The 25,926-nt window shown below is 44.7% G+C and overlaps 1 protein-coding gene across 1 annotated transcript in view; it reads right to left on the bottom strand.

Moving 5' to 3' along the window:
- Positions 1-25,926, bottom strand: part of LOC139263108 (cadherin-related family member 2-like) — a 273,421-nt gene that overhangs the window by 38,506 nt on the left and 208,989 nt on the right. Inside the window, exons 22-25 of the mRNA XM_070878659.1 lie at positions 19,222-19,324; positions 17,255-17,343; positions 14,396-14,476; positions 5,611-5,676 (exon numbers count right to left, since the gene is read on the bottom strand). Coding sequence (XP_070734760.1) covers positions 5,611-5,676; positions 14,396-14,476; positions 17,255-17,343; positions 19,222-19,324 — 339 coding nt within the window. The remainder of the gene's footprint in view (positions 1-5,610; positions 5,677-14,395; positions 14,477-17,254; positions 17,344-19,221; positions 19,325-25,926) is intronic.

Raw genomic sequence — 25,926 nt, 5'->3', positions numbered from 1 at the left:
TGAAACATTCCCTCCCTGATGGTATGTACTACCCCTGCTATTACTTCACTCATTGCCAGTGTCGTGGTTTGCACTACCTCTGACATTCCCTCCCTCGGGGCCATTGCCGTGCTTTGCACTACCTCTGTCACTCCCTCCCTCATGGACACTATTCCCTCACTGATGGTCCCGGTGAGTGTTGTTACTTCTCTCGACAGTCCCGCTACCTCATCACTCACCCCACTGATGGTGTCCAGGAGTGATCGGGTAAGGTCAATGCTCTCCGCACTCAATGACATCTTCTGAACCACATCTGATGCATCCTGCATCTCAGGAGAGTGTGGTCGAGTTCTCCTTCCCCTCACCCTGGGTCTGCCTCGCGGCATCCCACTGGGACCCACAGCCTCGGACGATTGGGCCCTGGGTGTGCCTCACTGCATCCCACTGGGACCCGAAACCTCGGACTGTGGGGCCCTGGGTGTGCCTCGCTGCATTCCACTGGGACCCGCAGCCTCGGACTGTGGGGCCCTGGGTCTGCCTCGCTGAATCCCACTGGGACCCGCAGCCTCGGACTGTGGGGCCCTGGGTGTGCCTCGCTGAATCCCACTGGGACCCGCAGCCTCGGACTGTGGGGCCCTGGATGTGCCTCGCTGAATCCCACTGGGACCCGCAGCCTCGGACTGTGGGGCCCTGGGTGTGCCTCGCTGAATCCCACTGGGACCCGCAGCCTCGCACTGTGGGGCCCTGGATGTGCCTCGCTGAATCCCACTGGGACCCGCAGCCTCGGACTGTGGGGCCCTGGATGTGCCTCGCTGAATCCCACTGGGACCTGCAGCCTCGCACTGTGGGGCCCTGGATGTGCCTCGCTGAATCCCACTGGGACCCGCAGCCTCGGACTGTGGGGCCCTGGATGTGCCTCGCTGAATCCCACTGGGACCCGCAGCCTCGGACTGTGGGGCCCTGCGTGTGCGTCGCTGAATCCCACTGGGACCTGCAGCCTCGCACTGTGGGGCCCTGGATGTGCCTCGCTGAATCCCACTGGGACCCGCAGCCTCAGACTGTGGGGCCCTGGATGTGCCTCGCTGAATCCCACTGGGACCCGCAGCCTCGGACTGTGGGGCCCTGGGTGTGCCTCGTTGCACCCCAACAATGGAACCCGTAGCCTGGGATGATGGGGCCCTGGGTGTGACTTTCTGTAACCCAACAATGGAATCCGCAACCTCGGAAGGTGCAAAACCATGGAAAGTCCCACCAACACTCAAACCACAAGTCATGGAAAGGGCTGTCGGCGGCACCTCCTCCAGTCAGTACAACAGTGGGAGCTTCATCCATCTCCATCCCCTCCCCCTCACCACATGTTGGTCTGGAGGGTTGTTCTCTTCTTCAGGCTCGTCCGTGTCGGAATCTTCTTTTGCATCTTCAGGATTGGCCTCAGGTTCTGCAAAATATAACAGAACAGTCAAATGGTTAGCAGCAGAGGAGGGGGCAGGATGGGTGGCATGAGTAGGATCACACATAGCAGGCCAGGCAGAGATTGATTTGAAGGGCCATGATGAATTTTCAGGACTTACCCTCTCCCTCGAGTGTGGGCTCAGCTTGTGCAGTACTGATTGTTTTTTTCCACACAGGACCCATAAAAGCAGTGACCCTCTCTTCCAAGGGTGTCAGTGGCTGCAGATTTGCGGGCCTCCTCCTGTTTGAGTTCTTTCCGTTTTATTGTGGGCCAATTTCCTCTGCAAAGATGAAAATGCACCCTTTTAAAGAGGTTGGCTTTCTGCTGGGTGGGACATATACAGCTAGTCACATTTACAATTGCATTGAATAAATGAAAATATTACTTACACTAACCACTTGACCAAGGTCCTGCCATTTCTATTTACATTGGCTTCCAGATCTCTTGGTGTTCACCACTGCACAATAATCTTCTGCAACTTGGTTCCGGCGTTTCTTCATTTCTTTTGGGGGAACTTTTATGTGACCTCTGCTGGTATCCAGCTCCTGCTATCTGTTCCCAATCACAGTAACTAGTGTCTCCACTTCTTCCAGCAAGAAATCCTTGGTCCTTGATCCGCATTGCATCTTGTACTGCTGCAGCTGCTCACAGACACACACAGCACTGCTTCTGCATGCAGGTGCGATTTTTCAACACACAGCACTCCTTCTGGCACACACACAATTTGCTCTTTAAAAATGGCCGATTGCCAACTCGGAGCCACTTCAGCGGCATCAAGAGCCTGAGTTTTTTTTCCCCGCGCATGCGCAGAAGGCCCGACTGCATTTTTCGGTGCAGACCATAGGCTCCACATTGCCGCCCCCCCGAGGTGACTTGCCACACTGCGTGGGTCCGGATTACAGCAGAAACATCGGAGAAAGTTTGGACATGTTTTTCTGGTGCATTTCTGGACCTGGCAATATGTCAGAAAACGGGCTTGGGGAAAATTGAGCCCATAATATTGTAACAAATAAGTGACTAGAAGAATTCTTAGTCCCCTGATGTAATTACTAGCAACCTCAGTGAGCGTTTAATCTACAGGCCCATTCTCTAACAATACAAATAACTTACCATGTCTATTTTCGAAAGTCCAGCTGTTCATTCGTAGCATCTTTCACACAGCTTTCTCATGATATATTGCCTTAAATAGCCTTGTCCAGCCAGCTCCCCACTCTCCTAGCTTTCCTATATTTACCCCTAATGCTTAGCCCTCCTAGTTTCCTTTCAGAATGGCAGGCAGTGACCAGTGGGGTGCCGCAGGGTTCTGTGCTGGGACCCCAGCTATTTACAATATACATCAATGATTTAGATGAAGGAATTGAATGTAATATCTCCAAGTTTGCAGATGACACTAAGCTGGGTGGCGGTGTGTGCTGTGCTAAGAGATTGCAGGGTGACTTGGACAGGTTAGGTGAGTGGGCAAATGCATGGCAGATGCAGTATAATGTGGATAAATGTGAGGTTATCCACTTTGGTGGCAAAAACAGAAAGACAGAATGGTGACAGATTAGGAAACGGGGAGGTGCAGTGAGACCTGGGTGTCATGGTACATCAGTCATTGAAGTTTGGCATGCAGGTACAGCAGGTGGTGAAGAAGGCAAAAGGCATGTTGGCCTTCATAGCTAGAGGATTTGAGAATAGGAGCAGGGAGGTCTTACTGCAGTTGTACAGAGCCTTGGTGAGGCCACACCTGGAATATTATGTTCAGTTTTGGTCCCCTAATCTGAGGAAGGATGTTCTTGCTATTGAGGGAGTACAGTGAAGGTTCACCAGATTGATTCCCGGGATGGCAGGACTGACATATGAGGAGAGACTGGATCAACTGGGCTTGTATCCACTGGAGTTTAGAAGAATGAGAGGGGATCTCATAGAAACATATAAAATTCTGACGGGATTGGACAGGTTAGAAGCAGGAAGAACGTTCCCGTTGCTGGGAAGTTCCAGAACCAGGGGTCACCGTCTAAGAATAAGGGGTAAGCCATTTAGAACCGAGATGGGGAGAAACTTCTTCACTCAGAGAGTGGTTAACCTGTGGAATTCTCTACCGCAGAAAGTTGTTGAGGCCAGTTCGTTAGATATATTCAAAAGGGAGTTAGATATGGCCCTTACGGTCAAAGGGATCAAGGGGTATGGAGAGAAAACAGGAAAGGGGTACTGAGGTTGAATGATCAGCCATGATCTTATTGCATGGCGGTGCAGGCTCGAAGGGCCGAATGGCCTGCTCCTGCACCTAATTTCTATGTTTCAATGTTTATCTTGAACACAATTTCTCATCTCCTCTCAGCCCCAACAGTTTCCTTTGCAAACCTTATTCTACAAATGGGTTATTCAGAGGTTCTCTTCAAACACATACTATTCTCACCAACTATAATGTCCTTTATACAAACTGTTTTTTTCCCCCTTCCCTTGCAGCTTCACTCGATCAGGCCTTCTCATCAAATAATAGCTCTCCAACTGAGGCCTGCCTATCATAGAATTATAGGCTTCCAAGCAGAATCAAGATCAAAGCTGCCTAATCATGCTTTTTGTTACAATTTGATGTTAATTACTACTTTTTCTCAGAAGAACATAATCATAACATTGTCATGATGACTAACAAATGTAAAGACTCACATTAATTAAAACTACACTATCCAAAAAATTGAACACAAGCTTTATTTTGCTTGTCACCCAAAACATGCCAAATGCTGCCCTGGCACTGCTTGATAGCTCATGGTGATGAAGCAAGTGCTTAACGTTTGATCAAATAGTTTCTCGATTTCACCCAAAAGCAAATGCTTGATTTCTCCCCAGTTCAATTGCTTTTATGGCACAGATTTAGGCATATACCTAACTAGCTGTATTCCTAAAGGGAATTTATGAACCCAAAACTTCTGATGGCTAATCTCCTTCAAAGAGTTCCATTGTATATAGAAACATAGAAACATAAAAAATAGGTGCAGGAGTAGGCCATTCGACCCTTCGAGCCTGCACCACCATTCTATAAGATTATGGCTGATCATTCACCTCAGTACCCCTTTCCTGCTTTCTCTCCATACCACTTGATCCCTTTAGCCATAAGGGCCACATCTAACTTCCTCTTGTATATATCAAATGAACTGGCATCAACAACTCTCTGTGGTAGGGAATTCCACAGGTTAACAACTCTCTGAGTGAAGAGGTTTCTCCTCATCTCAATCCAAAATGGCTTACCCCTTATCCTTAGACTGTGTCCCCTGGTTCTGGACTTCCCCAACATCAGGAACATTCTTCCTGCATCTAACCTGTCCAGTCCCATCAGAATTTTATATGTTTCCAGGAGATCCCCTCTCATCCTTCTAAACTACAGTGAATAAAGGCTCAGTCGATCCAGTCTCTCCTCATATATCAGTCCAGACATCCCAGGAATCTGGTGAACTATCACTGCACTCCCTCAATAGCAAGTACGCCCTTCCTTAGATTAGGAGACCAAAACTGAACACAATATTCCAGGTGAAGCCTCACCAAGGCCCTGTACAACTGCAGTAAGACCTCCCTGCTCCTATACTCAAAACCCCTAGCTATGAAGGCCAACATACCATTTGCCTTCTTCACCGCCTGCTGTACCTACATGCCAACTTTCAATGACTGATGTACCATGACACCCAGATCTCGTTGCACCTCCCCTTTTCCTAATCAGCTGCCATTCCGATAATATTCTGCCTTGTGTTTTTGTCACCAAAGTGGATAACCTCACATTTATCCACATTATACTGCATCTGCCATGCATTTGCCCACTCACCTAACCTCATCCTGCAGCCTCTTAGCGTCCTCCTCACAGCTCACACCGCCACCCAGTTAGTGTCATCTGCAAACTTGGAGATATTACACTCAATTCCTTCATCCAAATCATTAATGTATATTGTAAATAGCTGGGGTCCCAGCACTGAGCCCTGCAGCACCCCACTAATCACTGCCTGCCATTCTGAAAAGGACCCATTTATATCCCGACTCTCTGCTTCCTGTCTGCCAACCAGTTCTCTATCCACGTCAGTACATTACCCCCAATACCATGTGCTTTAATTCTGCACACCAATTTCTTGTGTGGGACCTTGTCAAAATCCTGAAGTTGACTTTAATTTCAATAAAGATAATTATAATTTTCAAAATATAAATCTTACCCTCTAACCACTTCCGTATCTACTGCAGTGCCATTGCCATAGATGAAATATACATCCATAACGGTCCTTAAGAAAGAGAGATTGCATTAGATAGCACCTTTCCTGACCTCAGAACGTCCTAAAGCACTTTACAGCCAATGAAGTACTCTTGAAGTGTAGTCACTGTTGTATTGTATGAAACGCTGCAGCCAATTTACGCACAGCACAAACAGCAATGCGATAATGGCCAGATAATCTGTTTTTATTATGTTTATTGAGCACTAACTATTGGCCAGGACACCGAGAATAACTCCCTTGCTCTTCTTCAAAATAGTGCAGTGGGATCTTTCACATCCCCCTGAGAGCGAGCAGACAGGGCCTCGGTTTAACGTCTCATTTGAAAGACGGCACCTTCAACAGTGCAATACTCCCTTAGCACTGCACTGGAGTGCTCGATTATGTGCTAGATTATGTGCTTAAGTCTGTGGAGTGGGACTTCAACACACAACCTTCTGACCCAGCAGCAAGAGTACTACCAACTGAGCCACAGCTGACACAAGGTCGGGGGAAGCGGGGAGAACAGTACAAAAAGAGTTTACAAGTTATCAAACATAATAATAAGGACATGGGACACATGCATCCACACTGCCACGATACAGATCTTTTATTGCCTGATTAGTCACACAAACATCTGTTTTCCATTTTAGTTCACAGAATAGATCTGGTCATGTCTCATTTTATACATAAAAAGCAGGAAGCATGCTTCAGTTTACTGGAGTTTTTTAACGCAAAAGAGGCAGTTTTACAGCATGTTTGATAGTATTGCAATGTGACTCATGGAAAACTTCACTAATAAGAAAGTTTTGTGGATTAAGTATCTCTCAATGAGTCATTCTTTGTCTGAAGCATCTGTCTTTCTAATTAATGTGCACGGTGAACCTCCAGTCTGATTTGCACACAGAGACACTGGAATTGCAATCTGCGACCCAGACAGACCCAGCTTCTGTCATATAATTGAAATAAAACAAACGTTCTATAATCTATGCCTTTGACAGTGTAATTTTTCTATGTTCTCTTTTGTAGGAAAGATGAAATTGACTTTTGATGTCACATTCGGGCTGATCGTCGTCTCTTGGCACTGAGTGCAGTGCACCAGAACTGTGCTGCACCTGAAGCATGACTACACAGCCTGAATTTCCTGTTCGGCACAGCATAAATATTACCAGTGCATACCAGGCACACTTGAGGGAGGGGGAGGCGGAGTTATGGGCAACAGGCCAAAGAGAAGAGGATGTCCAACCTGCCCGTGGATCTTAATGTAGGCGTGGGCGGAATAACTGTGAGTAGCAGAAATGAGAACGTGCTTTGAATATTGTGAAGGTTGATAATGAGAGTATTGATTTGAAGTACTGCATTATAAAATAATCTATGCGTTGAAAAAGGAATAATTTCAATGCAGAGATGGGAAGCCACTTTGGCATGCAGTTCATGAAGCTATATTTGGCAGGGTTTTATCACAGTATATGCAACTAGTGTCATGACATTCTCTCCTCTTACCTCAATCTGTCAAAAGAGTCTACTCTCCTTTTCCACTGGGTCTGGAGGTAGAATCAAACAGTCAGAGAATCATAGAATAGCACAGCACAGAAAGAGGGCATTCAGAAGAGTCAGTGCCAGCTCTTCCGAAGAAATCTTTAATTTCCTAAGCAAGTGCATAGGATCAAGAAATAGGGAATAGGTCAACTAATGATGGTGTGAGTAGTGGGGGAATGGGATCATAAATGGTCCATCCGAGCCTTGCTTACGGTTAAGACCGCCTATTTCCACCTCCGTAACATCGCCCGTCTCCGCCCCTGCCTCAGCTCATCCGCCGCTGAAACCTTCATCCATGCCTTCGTTACCTCTAGACTTGACAATTCCAACCCATTCCTGGCTGACCTCCCATATTCTACCTTCCATAAACTAGAGGTGATTCAAAACTCGGCTGCCCATGTCCTAACTCGCACCAAGCCCCGCTCACCCATTACCCCTGTGCTCGCTGACCTACATTGGCTCCTGGTTAAGCTATGCCTCGATTTCAAAATTCTCACCCTTGTTTTCAAATCCCTTCATTGCCTCGCAACCCCACGAGATATCTGTGCTCCTCTAATTCTACCCTTTTGAGCATTCCTGATTATAATCGCTCACCTATTGGTGGCCGTGCCTTCTGTTGCCTAGGCCTCTGGAATTCACTCCCTGAACCACTCCGTCTCTCTACCTTTCTTTCCTCCTTCAATACGCTACTTAAAACCTACCTCTTAGGCCAAGATTTTGGTCAACTGCCCTAATTTCTCCTTATGCGGCTCAGTGTCAAATTTTTAAATCTCATAATACCCCTGTGAAGCACCTTGGGATGTTTCACTACGTTAAAGGTGTGATATAAATTGTTGTTGAATGCCATTAACTATAACATAATTGAATACTGGTGTTTCTACTAATAATAATCAGGATGGGCTCAGAGTGTCTGCCATTGATGACCATTGACATCTCTCTGTTGTGATAAACTATACTGGTCTTGAGTGACTGTATTCCTGCTAGCAATGTGCACGACCTCCTCTTGAGCGGAGCTGAGGCATGTTGACATCTGTCAACGTTTCCAACAAACGAGTCTGCAAGAATAGTAGAGGCTTCCCAGACCATTGCAGAATCGGTTTCTAGCACAGTGCTCAGTGATGTCTACAAATGTGCTTGTTTCTTTCATTCTAATGTGTGTTAAGGGTCTATGCAGTGAAAAAGTCATGTTTTAAAAAAGGGCAATAATAAGGGGGCAGCTATCCCTAACAACAGCTAGGGACTGAAGGAAGCACCGTGAAGGTTCGAGTGATTTAGGTGAAAAAAAACTGTACAGACCTGTAGGTCGGGACCTTTGACCCCCTAAGTCAAGAGTCGCGACCTACAGGCCTGTACAGCTAAGGCTCAGCATTCTGGAGGTTCTGCGCAGGCTGCTCATGGGCTTTTCAATGTAAGTAATCGTGCATGCATGAAAAATTGAATGGGCTGCGCAGCCAGTTAAAGGGTCTGTGCACTGAAAGAGAATTACAGGGAACATTGCTTGACTCGCATTAGAATAAAAGAAATGAGGGACTCTAAATATTTCAGTGAGTAATGAGATTAATGGCAATGCACCGCCGATCATGGTTGAGATGAGGACTGGAAATGTTTTTTTGATCAATGCATTGCTGCACCTGAGAGTCATTTTCTTCTTTGCGAATCAGAGGCGGAATCCAAAAACCAAAGGACAGGAAGAAGTTAACATGTGCTTGTACCTCTTTCTCTTGTTTATTTTACTGTGCCGGCGCCTATCACCATGTCTATGCTGCTGTGTCAGACTGGGTACTCCGCAAGTCTGGGTGCCCCGGAGGGGTGCTAGTCAGCAGGCTGTAACATGGTGTCAAGCGATAGTGGAATGAAGAATGATGGTGGGTGAAAAGGAGGAGTGTGCCGGTTAGACTAGGGTTGCTAACCCTCCAGGATTGCCCGAGAGTCTCCAGGGATTAAAGATTAATCTCCATGACACTCCCGCGAGCAAGCCAGGGGGAAAATCATAGGGGCATTAAAAATAATGTTTTTTTTAAATTTTCTTTGAACACTTTTATTTATTAGTCATAAAAATATAGGACATGGGAAAAATGGCTGTTTGACAGAGAGTCAAAAATGATCCAATTGGGTAAGGAGTGTCTATTCGCCTTCCAATTGGTGCGGGAAGGCAGCGCACTGCATGTATGGGCGTGTTGGGCGACCAATGGCAGGAGAGTGGGGGCGGGGTGGTTGGAGGCATGAGATCACGTGATGACACCTCCAGGAATCTGTCCAACCAGATTTGGCAAACCCAGGGTAAACTGAAAGGCTTCTCCTTTTATTCGAGATGGCGTGGAGCTGCCACACAGCCAGAGGGAGAGGGTAGTTCCTACTCTGTGATAGCGAAACCATTGCTAGTGGCTCAGGAGAGTTCCAGGTGAGTGATTACAGCAGCTGGCAAGGAGGAGGTTGCGGCGGTTTCCCTTGACTACCTTTAACTAACCTATATCGTAAAAGGGTGGGGGATGGGTGGCACAGGGAGGTCTTGCTGCAACTGTACAGGGTATTGGTGAGGCCGCACCTGGAGTACTGCGTGCAGTTTTGGTCACCTTACTTAAGGAAGGATATACTTGCTTTGGAGGGGGTACAGAGACGATTCACTAGGCTGATTCCGGAGATGAGGGGGTTACCTTATGATGATAGATTGAGTAGACTGGGTCTTTACTTGTTGGAGTTCAGAAGGATGAGGGGTGATCTTATAGAAATATTTAAAATAATGAAAGGGATAGACAAGATAGAGGCAGAGAGGTTGTTTCCACTAGTTGGGGAGACTAGAACTAGGGGGCACAGCCTCAAAATACGGGGGAGCTAATTTAAAACCGAGTTGAGAAGGAATTTCTTCTCCCAGAGGGTTGTGAATCTGTGGAATTCTCTGCCCAAGGAAGCAGTTGAGGCTAGTTCATTGAATGTATTCAAGTCACAGATAGATAGATTTTTAACCAATAAGGGAATTAAGGGTTACGGGGAGCGGGCGGGTAAGTGGAGCTGAGTCCACGGCCAGATCAGCCATGATCTTGTTGAATGGCGGAGCAGGCTCGAGGGGCTAGATGGTCTACTCCTGTTCCTAATTCTTATGTTCTTATGTTCTTATGTTCAGTACTGAGCAGGGTTGAAGTGCAAAATAGAAGTATTTTGCTACAAGTACAGAAACTGCAAAGCCGCTTTTTTTAATTGAAAAGGCTAAAAATAAAGTAATTTCTTGACAATACCGACCTGTTCCTTGAGACAGGTAGAAAGAAAGACTTACATTTATATAGCGCGTTTTACGACCACCGGACGTCTCAAAGCGCTTTACAGCCATTGAAGTACTTTTGGAGTGGAGTCACTGTTGTAATGTGGGAAACATGGCAGCCAATTTGCGCACAGCAAGCTCCCACAAACAACAATGTGATAATGACTGGATAATCTGTTTTAGTTATGATGATTGAGTGATAAATATTGGCCAGGACACTGAGGATAACTTCCCTGCTCTTCTTTGAAATAGTGCCATGGGATCTTTTACATCCACCTCAGAGAGCAGACGAAGCCTCGGTTTATCGTCTCACCCAAAAGACAGCACCTCCGACAGTGCAGCACTCTCTCAGAACTGCATTGGAGTGTTAGCCTAGATTTTTTTGCTCAAGTATCTGAAATGGGACTTGAACCCACAACCTTCTGATTCAGAGGCGAGTGTGCTACCCACTGAGCCGACACTAGATAGCACAAAAATGGTAGCTCTGGAATCAGCAGTGCCAGGTTTTAACTGGGTGCAGATTGCCCCTGATCAGCACCTAGTGGTATTAGATTTCCGACATTCATTTACATGCAACAGGCTTGTAAGAAAGGTACAGCAGTAATCATGGGCGATTTTAATCTTCATATTGATTGGATAAATCAAATTGGCAAAGGTAGCCTTGAGGAAGAAACATAGAAACATAGAAAATAGGTGCAGGAGCAGGCCATTCGGCCCTTCGAGCCTGCACCACCATTCAATAAGATCATGGCTAATCATTCACCTCAGTACCCTTTTCCTGCCTTCTCTCCATACCCCCTTGATCCCTTTAGCCGTAAGGGCCATATCTAACTCCCTCTTGAAGATATCCAACAAACTGGCATCAACAACTCTCTGCAGTAGAGAATTCCACAGGTTAACAACTCTCTGAGTGAAGAAGTTTCTCCTCATCTCAGTCCTAAATGGCTTACCGCTTATCCTTAGACTGTGTCACCTGGTTCTGGACGTCCCCAACATCGGGAACATTCTTCCTGCATCTAACCTGTCCAGTCCCGTCAGATTTTTATATGTTTCTATGAGATCCCTTCTCATCCTTCTAAACTCCAGTGAATACAGGCCCAGTCGATCCAGTCTCTCCTCATATGTCAGTCCAGTCATCCCGGGAATCAGTCTGGTGAACCTTCGCTGCATTCCCTCAATAGCAAGAACGTCCTTCCTCAGATTAGGAGACCAAAACTGAACACAATGTTCCAGGGGAGGCCTCACTAAGGTCCTGTACAACTGCAGTAAGACCTCCCTGCTCCTATACTCAAATCACCTAGCTATGAAGGCCAACATGCCATTTGCCTTCTTCACCGCCTGCTGTACCTGCATGCTAACTTTCAATGACTGATGTACCATGACACCCAGGTCTCATTGCATCTCCCCTTTTCCTAATCTGCTACCATTCAGATAATATTCTGCCTTCGTATTTTTGCCCCCAAAGTGGATAACCTCACATTTATCCACATTATACTGCATCTGCCATGCATTTGCCCACTCACCTAACCTGTCCAAGTCATCCTGCAGCCTCTTAGCGTCCTCCTCACAGCTCACATCGCCACCCAGCTTAGTGTCATCTGCAAACTTGGAGATATTACACACAATTCCTTCATCTAAATCATTGATGTATATTGTAAATAGCTGGGGTCCCAGCACTGAGCCCTGCGGCACCCCACTAGTCACTGCCTGCCATTCCAAAAAGGACCCGTTTATCCTGACTCCCTGCTTCAGAGTCGATAGACTGCTGGAAAATGATGACCAATGCATCCACTATTTCTAGGGCCACTTTCTTAAGTACTCTGGGATGCAGACTATCAGGCTCTGGGGATTTATCGGCCTTCAATCCCATCAACTTCCCTAACTCAATTTCCCGACTAATATTGATTTCCTTCAGTTCCTCCTTCTCACTAGACTCTCTGTCCCCTAAGACCAGTTAGCCTACCATCAGTCATTGGGAAAATGCTGGAGTCCATCATTAAGGAAATAGCAGCAGGACATTTAGTAAATCATAATGCACTCAAGCAGAGTCAGCATGGTTTTATGAAAGGGAAATCATGTTTTCCAAATTGGCTGGAGTTCTTTGAGGATGTAACAAGCAGGGTGGATAAAGGGGAACCAGTAGATGTTGTGTACTTAGATTTCTAGAAAAAATTCGATAAGGTGCCACATATAAGGTTACTGCACAAGTTAAGAGCTCACGAGGTTGGGGATAATATATTAGCATGCATAGAGGATTGGCTAACTAACAGAAAACAGACAGTCAGGATAAATGGGTCATTTACAGGTTGGCAAACTGTAACTAGTGGGGTGCCACAGGGATCAGTGCTGGGGCCTCAACTATTTACAATTTATATTAATGACTTGGATGAAGGGACCAAGTGTAATGTAGCCAAATTTGCTGATGATACAAAGATAAGTGGAAAAGCAAGTTGTGAGGAGGACGCAAAGAATCTACAAAGGGAGAAAGAAAGCCTATGTGAGTGGGCAAAAATTTGGCAGATGGAGTATAATATGGGAAAATGTGAGGTTATCTACTTTGGTAGGAAAAATAAAAAATCAAATTATAATTTAAATGCGGAGCGATTACAAAATGCTGCAGTACAGAGGGATCTGGGGTTGTTGTACATGAAACACAAAAGGTTAGCATGCAGGTACAGCAAGTAATCAGGAAGGCAAATGGAATGTTGGTCTTTATTGCAAGGGGGATGGAGTATAAAAGCAGAGAAGTCCTGCGCCAATTGTACAGGGTATTGGTGAGGTCGCACCTAGAGTACTGTGTACAGTTTTGGTCTCCTTATTTCAGGACGGATATATTTGCATTGGAGGCAGTTCAGCGAAGGTTCACGAGGTTGATTCCTGAGATGAAGTGGTTGTCATATGAAGAAAGGTTGAGCAGGTTGGGCCTATGCTCATTGGAGTTTAGAAGAACGAGAGGTGATTCTGAGGGGGCTTGACAGGGTAGATGCAGAGAGGATGTTTCCCCTCATGGGGAAATCTAGAACTAGAGGGCAGAGTTTCAGAATAAGAGGCCGCCCATTTAAAACAGAAATGAGGAGGAATTTCTTCTCTCAGAGGGTTGTAAATCTATGGAATTCTCTACCCCAGAGAGCTGTGGAGGCTGGGTCTTTGAATATATTTAAGGTGGAGATCGACATATTTTTTAATGATAAGGGAGTCAAGGGTTATGGAGAGCAGGTGGGGAAGTGGTGTTGAGACCAGGATTAGATCAGCCATGATCTTATTGAATGGCGGAGCAGGCTCGAGGGACCAAATGGCCTACATCTGCTCCTATTTCTTATGTTCTTATTACATTGCTGAGCCCTCGATATGTTGGCACCAGATAAGTCACAGAAGAAATGTGCACATGGTACTTTCAGGAGAAAAATGGGAGCAAAGGGTTAGCATTTATTGTGACGGTGTATTGCTTTCAGTTTTCAGGCGCTGTCTGGGAGCCGGACAAAGGAATGTCTGCCCGATTATTATACTAATGCTCTCTATTTTTATACATTCACCAATTCCGTGTAAGAATTCATCTTGACATGGCATTATTGTAAAATTTGACAGTATATTGGTCCTGTTTCATATATAGACTGTCAAACACAATAAATATTTAAATGGTACACATTTTGAATTAATTCCAATCTGTGTACTAGAAATCCTCTCACTTTGTTGGATGTTATGTGTGAACAGGGCAGGAGCAGCTCCAAGGAAACTCCTGGCACCAAAGTCTAAAGCTCTCATAAAATGTGAATGCATAACTTGCTCATTCCAATATTTTTAAGGGGCAGGCATATCCCAAATTCAACTAATCCAGACTGGATTTGAAGTTTTATTAAAAATATCCCGATTCAAATTCATGCAGACTTTTCGTCCCACAGGAAGAAAGCAATACCATTCTTGACGTCTTTTTGAAACTTTTCTTTTTAATCTACCTACCTTTTAAAATGAGTATTCTTGCTGGCTGGTGCAATTTTTGATACAATGACATTGGTTCCTGGCACAGCAGCTTCTAAAATACTGCAATGGAACAAACATTGTTCAGATCTACTGGGGGAAATACGAATGGGTTATATTTTTAAAATTTAATAATGAAAAGCAACATGTCATCTGTAATGGCAAAGAAATGATTATCCAAACATGTAGAAGATTAAGCTACTCAACAATTAAAGGAATTACAATAAACATTTAAATTAAATACAATTACTTGTAAAAACACAGGTATAAATCACTTACAAACACTATTACCTATAGATACGGTACAGAAACAGGCCATTCGGCCCAACCAGTCCATGCTGGTGATTATAAGAACATAAGAACATAAGAATTAGGAACAGGAGTAGGCCATCTAGCCCCTCGAGCCTGCTCCGCCATTCAATAAGATCATGGCTGATCTGGCCATGGACTCAGCTCCACTTACCCGCCCTCTCTCCATAACCCTTAATTCCCTTATTGGTTAAAAATCTATCGATCTGTGACTTGAATACATTCAATGAGCTAGCCTCAACTGCTTCCTTGGGCAGAGAATTCCACAGATTCACAACCCTCTGGGAGAAGAAATTCCTTCTCAACTCGGTTTTAAATTGGCTCCCTCGTATTTTGAGGCTGTGCCACCTAGTTCTAGTCTCCCCGACCAGTGGAAACAACCTCTCTGCCTCTATCCTGTCTATCCCTTTCATGATTTTAAATGTTTCTATCAGATCACCCCTCATCCTTCTGAACTCCAACAAGTAAAGACCCAGTCTACTCAATCTATCATCATAAGCTAACCCCTCACCTCCGGAATCAGCCTAGTGAATCGTCTCTGTACCCCCTCCAAAGCCAGTATATCCTTCTTAAGTAAGGTATCCTTACTTTATGCTCCACTTGAGCCTTTTTCCATCTTTCTTCATCGAAATCGATCATCATATCCCTCTATTCCCTTTTCCCTTCTCTTCAATACATCTATACTATTCGTCTCAACCACTCCCTGTGGTAGCAAGTTCCTCATTCTCACCACTCTTTGGGTAAAGAAGTTTCTTCTGAATTCCCGATTGGATTTCTTGGTGACTATCTTATATTGATGGCCTCTAATTATGCTCTTTCACACAAGTGGAATCATTCTCTCTGTATCCACTCTATAAAAACCTTTCATAATTTTAAAGACCTCTATTAGGTCACCACTCAGCCTCCTTTTTTCAAGAGAAAAGTGACCTTTCCTGATCTGTATACCGTCACATTTCTGGTATCATCCTTGTAAGAGAGAACATATACTTATATAGTGCCTGTGCCATCCACGTGATGTCTCACAGTGTTTCACAGTCAAGATGGCCGAATTTTCCCCCCACCGTAAGCTCCATTAGCTTAAGGAGCGGATAGGCCTTACCGACCGGGGGCAGATGGATGGGTCGACCCATCCTAAATTGCCCCTGGGCCTGGAGCAGCAGGAACAGATTTCCACATTGTCCGTGCTGCTGTTCGTCGGGCATGCGCTGATCCCCCACCAACCGGCAGTGACCTCCTTTCCGACCATCGTGGGAAATGGTCCCGTGGGAGAGGACCGGCCGTCGATTGGTGCCACTGACAGGTTTCCCCTGCAGGAAGCTGTGTGTGCCTGGGTGGCACGTCCACCCTTAAAGGGGAGGGAGTGTTGCCGACGCCTCTATTTTATTTTAATTATCGGGCCAACTCCGACTCTGGCAAGATCAGTAAGTGCGTTTACTTTTTGGTCGGGGGGCAATTTTGGCCCCAAGGAGTTACTGTCATTCATCATAGGCAGTCCCTCGGAATCGAGGAAGACTTGCTTCCACTCCTGAAGTGAGTTCTTTGGTGGCTAAACAGTCCAATACGAGAGCCACAGACTCTGTCACAGGTGGGACAGATAGTCATTGAGGAAAGGGGTGGATGGGACTGGTTCACCGCACACTCCTTCCACTGTTTGCGCTTGATTTCTGCATGCTCTCGGCATTGAGACTCGAGGTGCTCAGCGCCCTCTTGGATGCACTTCCTCCACTGAGGGCGGTCTTGGGCCAGGGACTCTCAGGTGTCAGTGGGGATGTTGCACTTTATCAGGGAGGCTTTGAGGGTGTCCCTGTAGCGTTTCTGCTGCCCACCTTTGGCTTATTTGCCATGAAGGAGCTCCAAGTAGAGCACTTGCTTTACTGTATTTGTATAGGCAAACACAACAGCCAATTTGCACACAGCAAGGTCCTACAAACAGCAATGAACTAAATGACCAGTTAATCTGTTTCATTGGTGTTGGTTGAGGTGAATGTTGGATGGCATGTCGGGAGAGCTCCCTGTTCTTCTTTAAAAAGACTGAATAGGCAGACAGAGACACTATTTAACATCTCATCTGAAAGCAGCATTCCCTCAGTACTGCACAGAAGTGCCAGTCTGGATCATCGGCTCAAATACAGGCTGAGACTTGAACCAACAACCTTGTGCCTTTGAAGCAAGAGTGCTCACCCTTACTTCACCCCAGCACTCCAGAAATCTTTATTTGTGCTATAATCACCTGCAGAGTCACTCTCTTCAATATTTTCCTCATCCGCTTCCAGACTCCTCCATCAACATCCTTGGGTCTGTTCTATCCCCGCGGCACAATAATGCGTGGTCATGATAATATGCAGTCAGATGGGAGTGGCCCTGAGAGTGCTTGACATGAATTCCATTCCCCATGAAGTCTCATGAGTTCAGGTCAAGCAAAGCCAAGGAAATAACTGCCTATTGTAGCATCTTCAACTGATAAATCAGTGCCCCTCCTGCAGATGCTAAAATTGACTAAACAATTTTGATTTATAGGTCTAGTAACTCTACCTCAGTATTTGTTTCTCATTGAGGAGCACACTTCCTAGCAGCCTGTCAAAGACTAGTTGTAGTGTACTGCTCCCATCAACGACAAAGACCTGAAGAGAAAAATCTGTATTAGCTACATGTGATAAATGATATTTTCCATTGATATTTATTTGACCAATTACAGAGTTATTAGAATCTTTAGGGGACTGTTAAAGTGCCAGGAAACTAAAGAAAGAAAGACTTCGATTTATATAGCGCCTTTCACAACCACTGGATGTCTCAAAGCGCTTTACAGCCAATGAAGTACTTTTGGAGTGTAGTCACTGTTGTAATGTGGGAAACGTGGCAGCCAATTTTGCGCACAGCAGCTCCCACAAACAGCAACGTGATAATTGACCAGATAATCTTTTTTTGTTATGTTGATTGAGCGATAAATACTGGCCTTCCCTGCTCTTCTTTAAAATAGTGCCATAGGATCTTTTAGGTCTACTTGAGAGAGCAGACAGGGCCTCGGTTTAATGTTTCATCTGAAAGACGGCACCTCTGACAGTGCAGCACCCCATTGGTCACTGCCTGCCATTCTGAAAAGGACCCGTTTATTCCGACTCTCTGCTTCCTGTCTGCAAACCAGTTCTCTATCCACGTCAATACATTACCCCCAATACCATGTGCTTTAATTTTGCACACTAATTTCTTGTGTGGGACCTTGTCAAAAGCCTTTTGAAAGTCCAAATACACCACATCCACTGGTTATCCCTTGTCCACTCTACTAGTTGCATCCTCAAAAAATTCTAGAAGATTTGTCAAGCATGATTTCCCTTTCATAAATCCATGCGGACTTGGACTGATCCGGTCACTGCTTTCCAAATGCGCTGCTATTTCATCTTTAATAATTGATTCCAATATTTTCCCCATCACCGATGTCAGGCTAACCGTTCTATAATTCCCTGTTTTCTCTCTCCCTCCTTTTTTAAAAAGTGGTGTTACATTAGCTACCCTCCAATCCATAGGAACTGATCCAGAGTCAATAGAATGTTGGAAAATGGCCACCAATGCATCCACTATTTCTAGGGCCACTTCCTTAAGTACTCTGGGATGCAACCTATCAGGCCCTGGGAATTTTTCGGCCTTCAATCCCATCAATTTCCTCAACACAATTTCCCGCCTAATAAGGATTTCCTTTGGTTCCTCCTTTTCGCTAGACCCTAGAACCCCTAGTATTTCTGCAAGGTTATTTGTCTCTTCCTTAGTGAAGACAGTTCCAAAGTATTTGTTCAATTGGTCTGCCATTTCTTTGTTCCCCATTATAAATTCACCTGATTCTGTCTGCAAAGGACCTACTTTGGTCTTCACTAATCTTTTTCCCTTCACACATCTATAGAAGCTTTTGCAGTCAGTTTTTATGTTCCCTGCAAGCTTACTCTCATACTTTATTTTCCCCCTCCTAATTAGATCCTTTGTCCTCCTCTGCTGAATTCTAAATTTCTCCCAGTCCTCAGGTTTGCTGCATTTTCTGGCCAATTTATATGCCTCTTCCTTGGATTTAACACTTTCCCTAATTTCCCTTGTTAGCCACGGTTGAGCTACCTTCCCCTTTTTATTTTTACTCCAGACAGGGATGTACAATTGTTGGAGTTGGGGGACTCCAGAAGTAACGGTTCTTATGTGGGTGCCCGAGATGTGCTCCTAGTTATGCGGGCAGCCTCCTGGATTATTCCAATTCCGTGAGCACACTTTGCGGAAGTGGGGGTGCGGATGAGTACTGAAGGTCATTTATGCCGGGATGCTGGGGCCATGGATTTTCGGGCCCTGATAGAAATACCAAGCAAAAGAAATCCTTGTGAACATACTTACAATAGCATCATAGATGGCCACCAAATAAATTTTCCCCATCATTCTCAACACACATCTATCATGTTTTCAAATCTAAAATACAAAATGCAACATACCTAAAGAGTGCTTGGTATTACAGTGAAATGGAAACTTACTTCTAACAGGTGATGAACGGTGTTACTGGGTAATCCTCCATCTGTGGCAGCCACTTTTACCTTCCAACTTCCCTTCAGTGTAAAGTCCAAATGATTTCTTATTCTTAAAATAAAATAATGAGAGAAGTATTTGCTAAGACTGTGTTCTGATTGTTTGTCAGATACACTTGATCTGTTCTTGCAGTTACTCCCCTTCTGGCCTCTTGCACATCCTCGCATCCTTTGCTCCATCACTGGCGGCCATGCCTTCAGCTACCTCGGCACTAGGTGGTGGAATTCCCTCCCTAAACCTCTCTGTAATGTCTGTAAGCTTGTAATGTTTGTAGCTCCACACTGTGGATGTGGACGTATTGTGTACTGCAACTGCAAAGTTAATAAACAGAACCAGGCAGATTACGGAGGCTTCCGACAGAGCTGCCTGCCATGTTAGGAGCTGTGTGTGCTGTGCTCTGTGAATATATCTGTGAATACATTTGGCGATGAGATGGGATTTTTCGGATGATTTAAAGCTTAAATTTTGTTGGTGAAGAATTCAGCCAGCCGACAGAGGGACTTTGGAAGTTTCTGTCTTTGGAAAAAAGCTACAAAATCCAAGGTAAAATACGGCACACAGTGTGAACAGCGAGAGATTAAAATGGCAGGTGTAATCGGACATTATGGGGAATATAGACACGGGAATGTTTTAAAGCACATGTTGATCGACTAGAAATGTATTTCACTGCAAATAACATAATCGAAGTTCCAGACAATGCAGTCCAGAACTGGGCTGTGTTGGAACGTAAGAGAGTGATCGTCTTATCGGAGGCAGGTCTGGCATTGTATGACACTCTGGTAAATCTGCTTGTGTCTGATGAGCCAAAGGGCACAATGCTTAAAGAGATTTTAATGAAGCTGGAGCAGCACTATAAACCGAAACCGTTGGAAATTGCTGAAAGCTATCGTTTCAGGATTCGGAATCAAAAAGCTGATGAAAGTATCAGTGATTACATCGTAGCATTAAAAAAGCTATCGATGCACTGTAATTTTGGAAATTTTCAAAACCGAGCATTACGGGATCTTTTTGTTTGTGGGGTGAAAAATTATGCAATCAGAAGGAAGTTATTGACGACGGATGACTTGACTTTTGAGATTGCTTGTCAGACAGCGAGGTCGATGGGCATGGCCGAACAATATTCCCGAGAATTAAATAATAATTACGGTCGTCAGTCAACCAAGGTAAATCACCTGCAGGTTCAAGGTAAAAGATGGTGGGGGCCCAAAGTCTCAGAAACTGGAAATTCTAACAGTGCGTCGAAGTCATGCTATAGGTGCCTGGGACAACACATTGCTCAGAGTTGTCCATACATGAAGGCAGAGTGTTTCTTCTGCAGAAAGACTGGGCATCTTGTGAAGGCATGCTGACTGAAGGGTAAACCAGATTTAAAGCTATGAGTCCAGCGTTCAAAGCTATGAGTAGAAATCCCAAGAGACTACATAGCATGGAAGAACAACAACAGGACGAGGAGATGTTAGAGTTACACGTCATCAAGAGCACGAGGTTAATGGACAGCGATTCGGAGAGCATCAAAATCCACATAGATGTTGCGGGAGTTAAGATACCAATGGAAATTAACACAGGTGCATCCGTGAGTGAAGTACCGGAGTCACTATACCACAACAAATTGCGTAATTTTCAACTGGAGAAATCCAAGATAGAGCTGCGAGGCTACTCGGGAGAGAAAATTCCTGTGGTAGCTCGTATCACCGTACCGGTGAAATATAAAGATCAATTTCAGAACTTGCCTCTAATAGTAGTGAAAGGAGACAGGTCTGCCTTACTAGGAAGAAATTGGTTGAGCTCACTGAAGCTGGATTGGAGTAAGATTTTGTGTGTGGAAGCGAGATTTTCATCAACGGATAAGGTTATCAAGAAGTATCCGAAGGTGTTCTGCGAAACGGGCAGTCCGATCCAAGGCTTCAAGGTGAGTGTCAGGGTACAGAAGGATGCTAGATCAGTTTACTATAAGCCATGTTCCATACCATATGCACTCAAGGAGAAAGTTGAGCAAGAACTCAAAAGACTAGAGACTCAAAACATTATTTGTAAGATAGATCGATGTAATTGGACTACACCCATTGTTGTTGTACCTAAGTCCGATGGTAAGGTAAGATTGTGTGGTGATTATAAAGTAACCGTAAACCAGGTTCGAGAGGGTAATGTCCCCAATACATTGCTGAATATAGAAGATTTGTTCACGACATGACAGGTGGTCAGATCTTCTCAAAACTGGATCTTACGAATGCCTACTTACAGCTTGAACTAGATGAGGAATCCAAGTCATGTTTGACTATAAATACTCATCTAGGCCTATATCAATTTAATAGACTACCGTTTGGAGTGTCTTCTGCCCCTGCCATATTCCAAGGAGTGATGAACCAGATTTTGCAAGGTATTAAAGGGGTAGTATGTTATTTGGATGACATACTAATTTCAGCACCAAATAGGCAAATTCATAACAACTTATTGAATGAAGTCCTCAAATGGCTAGAGAAGCACAGAGTACGAGTACCTGCTCGTAAATGTGAGTTATTTAAAAACTCAGTGGAGCACTTAGGGTACAGAGTAGACAAAGATGGTTTACATCCGACCAAGGAAAAACTGGATGCAATCAGAAATGCACCCATTCCCAGGAATGTCACTGAACTTCGTTCAATCTTGGGTCTTTTGAACTATTACGGGAAGTTCCTACCAAATTTGGCTACAGTATTAGTCACTTTTGAAAAAACAGGTCCATTGGAAGTGGTCAAAAGAATGCGATACAGCATTCAAGGAGTGTAAAAGCAAATTGATAGAGAGCACCATGTTAGTTCACTATGACATATCTCAGGAGATTAAGCTAGCATGTGATGCCTCTCCGTATGGAGTTGGGGCAGTGATCTCTCATGTATCACGTAGTGGGGAGGAGAGACCAATTGCTTTTGCTTCACGCACTCTCAATGCCAGTGAGAGTAATGATGTGCAAATTGAAAGGGAAGCTTTGGCATTAATTTTTGGGGTCAAGAAGTTTCACAAATACTTGTATGGTCGTAAGTTTACCATCGTTACGGACCATAAGCCCCTGATAGCAATCCTCCATTCAAAGTCCCCAGTTCCAACATTAGCTGCAGCCCGAATGCAGAGATGGGCTTTGATTTTGTCAGCATATACATATGATATTGAATACAGATGATCAGCTGATTACAGTAATGCTGATGCAATGTCTAGATTGCCTTCCCCATCACAAGCTACACCCGATAGGGAAGAAGTGTTCTATTTTTCATCCATTGATGAACTGCCAGTCACAGCTGAAGAGATTGGTAGAGCAACCAAATGTGACCCAGTGATGTCAAAGGTGTATGAGTATATTGCAAATGGATGGCCAAACCAGGTAACAGACAAAGATACACATCCATTCTTCATTCATAGGAATGAATTATCAGTCGATAAAGATTGTATCATGTGGGGTGCAAGAGTGGTTATACCAAATAAATTCAGGTCCAAATTATTAGGAGACCTCCATGACCAGCACTTGGGAATGTGCTTGGCCAAGAGTTTTGCACACAGTTATTTATGGTGGCCAGGTCTTGATAAAGATATAGAGTACATCGTGAGTCAGTGTACGACATGTCAATCGGTAAGCAAGCAACCACCACCAGTACCATTACAGCCATGGAAATGGCCTCCCAGGGTGTGGCAAAGGCTACATATTGATTTTGTTGAGTTAGAAGGACAACAATTGTTCATTGTGATTGATAGCCATTTGAAGTGGGTTGAGGTGGTTCCAATGTGGAAAATAACAACAAGTAAAACATTGGACATTTTACGAAAATTATTTTTTTCATTTGGCCTCCCTGAAAAAATTGTTTTGGATAATGGACCACAATCTCGTTCAGAAGAATTTGCACAATTCACGAGCAAAAATGGTTTAAAACATACCAAGGTTCCACCATACCACCCTGCTTCGAATGGTGCAGCAGAGCGCACAGTACAAATTGTAAAACGTGCCCTCATAAAACAAATGTTAGATCCAAATCCAAGGAAATGACAGTTGTCATTGGATCACAAATTGGCTAATTTTTTGATTACATATTGAAATACGCCTCATACAACTACTGGTAGAACACCAGCAGAGTTGTTTCACAAACGACAGCCACAAACCAGATTCTCGTTGTTAAAGCCAAACTTGGCACAGTCCATAGAAGAGACACAATTAAGACAGAAAGAGAATCATGATAGAGGTAGAGTAAAAGAGAGAAGTGTGAAATTAAACCAGAAGGTGAGAGTGAAGAACTATCACCATAAATGATTAAAGTGGTTACTAGGAAGAGTGGTGAAGATATGTGGTCCTCACACATATTTGGTAGAGATGTTTGATAATGGACAGGTTAGGTTTGTACATATTGATCATATTTTACCTACAGACATGGAAGGAGTTGAAGGTGGGAATGATTCAATTATTTCTGACATCAGATAGTTTTGATACACTAGTGGCAAATCCTAAATCCAATATACTGGAAACAAATCCAGGAGAGAATCAGAATGAAAGTCTGAGTCCGAGTCAGGAAAACAAAGAGCCTGAAGTTAGAGTGAGTTCAACTGAAAATCAAGGAAATTCCGTGGAGGAAAACGTTCCTCAGGATGAGCCTCGAATGAGTTTCGGTTCCACACCATGTTTGGAAGGTTCTGTTCGAGAGCGAAGGTATCCTCTTCGAAACAGAAAACAAGTGGTAAAGTTAAATTTGTAAATATGGAAAAAAAAAATTATATATCCTGTGTTATGTATAAACATGAAAGTTATGTATTATGTTTGTTATAATAACTTCTTCATTAAGGAGGGAACAGTGTAATGTCTGTAAGCTTGTAATGTTTGTAGCGCCACACTGTGGATATGGACGTATTATGTACTGCAACTGCAGAGTTAATAATAAACAGAACCAGGCAGATTCCGCAGGCTTCCGACAGAGCTGCCTGCCATGTTCAGAGCTGTGTGTGCTGTGCTCTGTGAATATATCACATTCTCCATCTCACTATCTCTCTCTCCTCTTTTATCACACTCCTTAAAACCTAACTCTTTGACCAAGCTTTTGGTCGCCTGCCCGAACATTTCCTTATGTGGCTCGGTGTCAAATGTTCTTTGATAAAGTTCCTGTGAAGGGCCTTGGGACGTTGCACTATGTTAAAGGCCATAAATACAAGATAGTTACTGATAAATCCAATAGAGAAATATCTTTACTCAGAGAATGGTTAGAATGTGGAACTTGCTACTGTTATGTCTTGAATAAAGTAATGTGACGGAGTATTGTAGACATGTGTAAGTGTGACCTTAGTCTCTTTATTCTAACTCAGCGTGGGAGGCCTGCTTATATACAGTGCTCCCAAGGATCCCTTTGGACTCCAACAGATATGCCCTCTGGTGACAGTAGAATGCTGCCTTACAAACTCATTAAAGAAAGACTTGCAATTATATAGCGCCTTTCACGACCACCGGGTGTCCCAAAGTGCTTTACAGCCAATTAAGTGCTTTTTTTTGAAGTGTAATTACTGTTGTAATGTGGAAAACACGGCAGCTAATATATGCACTGCAAATTCCCACAAACAGCAATGTGATAATGACCAGATAAATTGTTTTTGTTATTTTGGTTGAGGGATAAATATTGGCTTGGAAACCAGGAATAACTCCACTGCTCTTCTTCGAAATAGTGCCATGGGATCTTTTACATCCACCTGAGAGCAGACAGGGCCTCGGTTTAACATCTCATCTGAAAGACGGCACCTCTGACAGTGTCGCACTCCCTCAGCACTGCACTGGAGTGTCAGCCTAGATTTATGTGTTCAAGTCCCTGGAGTGCAATTTGTAGCTCGGGGCAAGCGGTGATGTGAGGCCCAGGCTATTTCAACTCCTGAGGCTTTATTTGAATAGAGCAGGGCTGACTGCCACACCTCCAAACCTGATTTCAATGAAGTCGGGAGTCAGTCGAGTGAAACGGAAAGCCGCAGCCGGAGACCTGTGGGAAAAATCCCCGGCAAAGGAAGCAAAAGGGAGGGAGCTATGTGACTGCGGTCAGGGAAGGACCAAGGATTCCTTGTGCAGCTCGGAGGAGCACTCCTGCTCGACCTGGCCCCCAGGGAAACTATTAGAAGAATAAAAAAAGAACTAATCTGTTCGGACCCCTTGTGGGCCTGCTGTTCCTCGGCGCCCGGTTCCCCCACTGAGGTCGGCACCAGTGGCCGACATCGCTGCTGCCGGTTACAATGGCCCCGATATTTACCGGGAGGCGGAGAGGGTGTGGAGGAGGACAAAAAGCAGCCGAAGAACCCGGCATGTTGCGGACACATTCCCCATATTTAAGTCTTTATCCACCCCCAGCCCCCTCTCCATTCCCCGATCCTCTCCCGCCCGTCTTGGGGAGTTAATAACGAGGCCAAAGTGTCGGGGCCTGAATGATGTGATCAGCCCACGACTTTTGAATCAGAATGAGGCTGCCCGAAACACGCCTGCTAAACTGGCGAGGGGCGTGTGTGTAGCGTGGCTCCGGTGAGCGCCATGCTGCCGATACTTTAACCCTTCCATTCTCATCGGGCGGGAGCGGGGGATGAGGGTTTAAGACTGAGGCGGAAGTGTTCGTACACTATTATTGCAGATTGTAATTTCACCCTTCATGAGTTTTATACCCATTCATTAATAA

The sequence above is a fragment of the Pristiophorus japonicus genome, chromosome 1 (genome assembly GCF_044704955.1).
Source record: "Pristiophorus japonicus isolate sPriJap1 chromosome 1, sPriJap1.hap1, whole genome shotgun sequence".
Classification (NCBI taxonomy): Eukaryota; Metazoa; Chordata; class Chondrichthyes; family Pristiophoridae; genus Pristiophorus; species Pristiophorus japonicus.
This window is presented reverse-complemented; position numbering and strand designations above follow the sequence as displayed.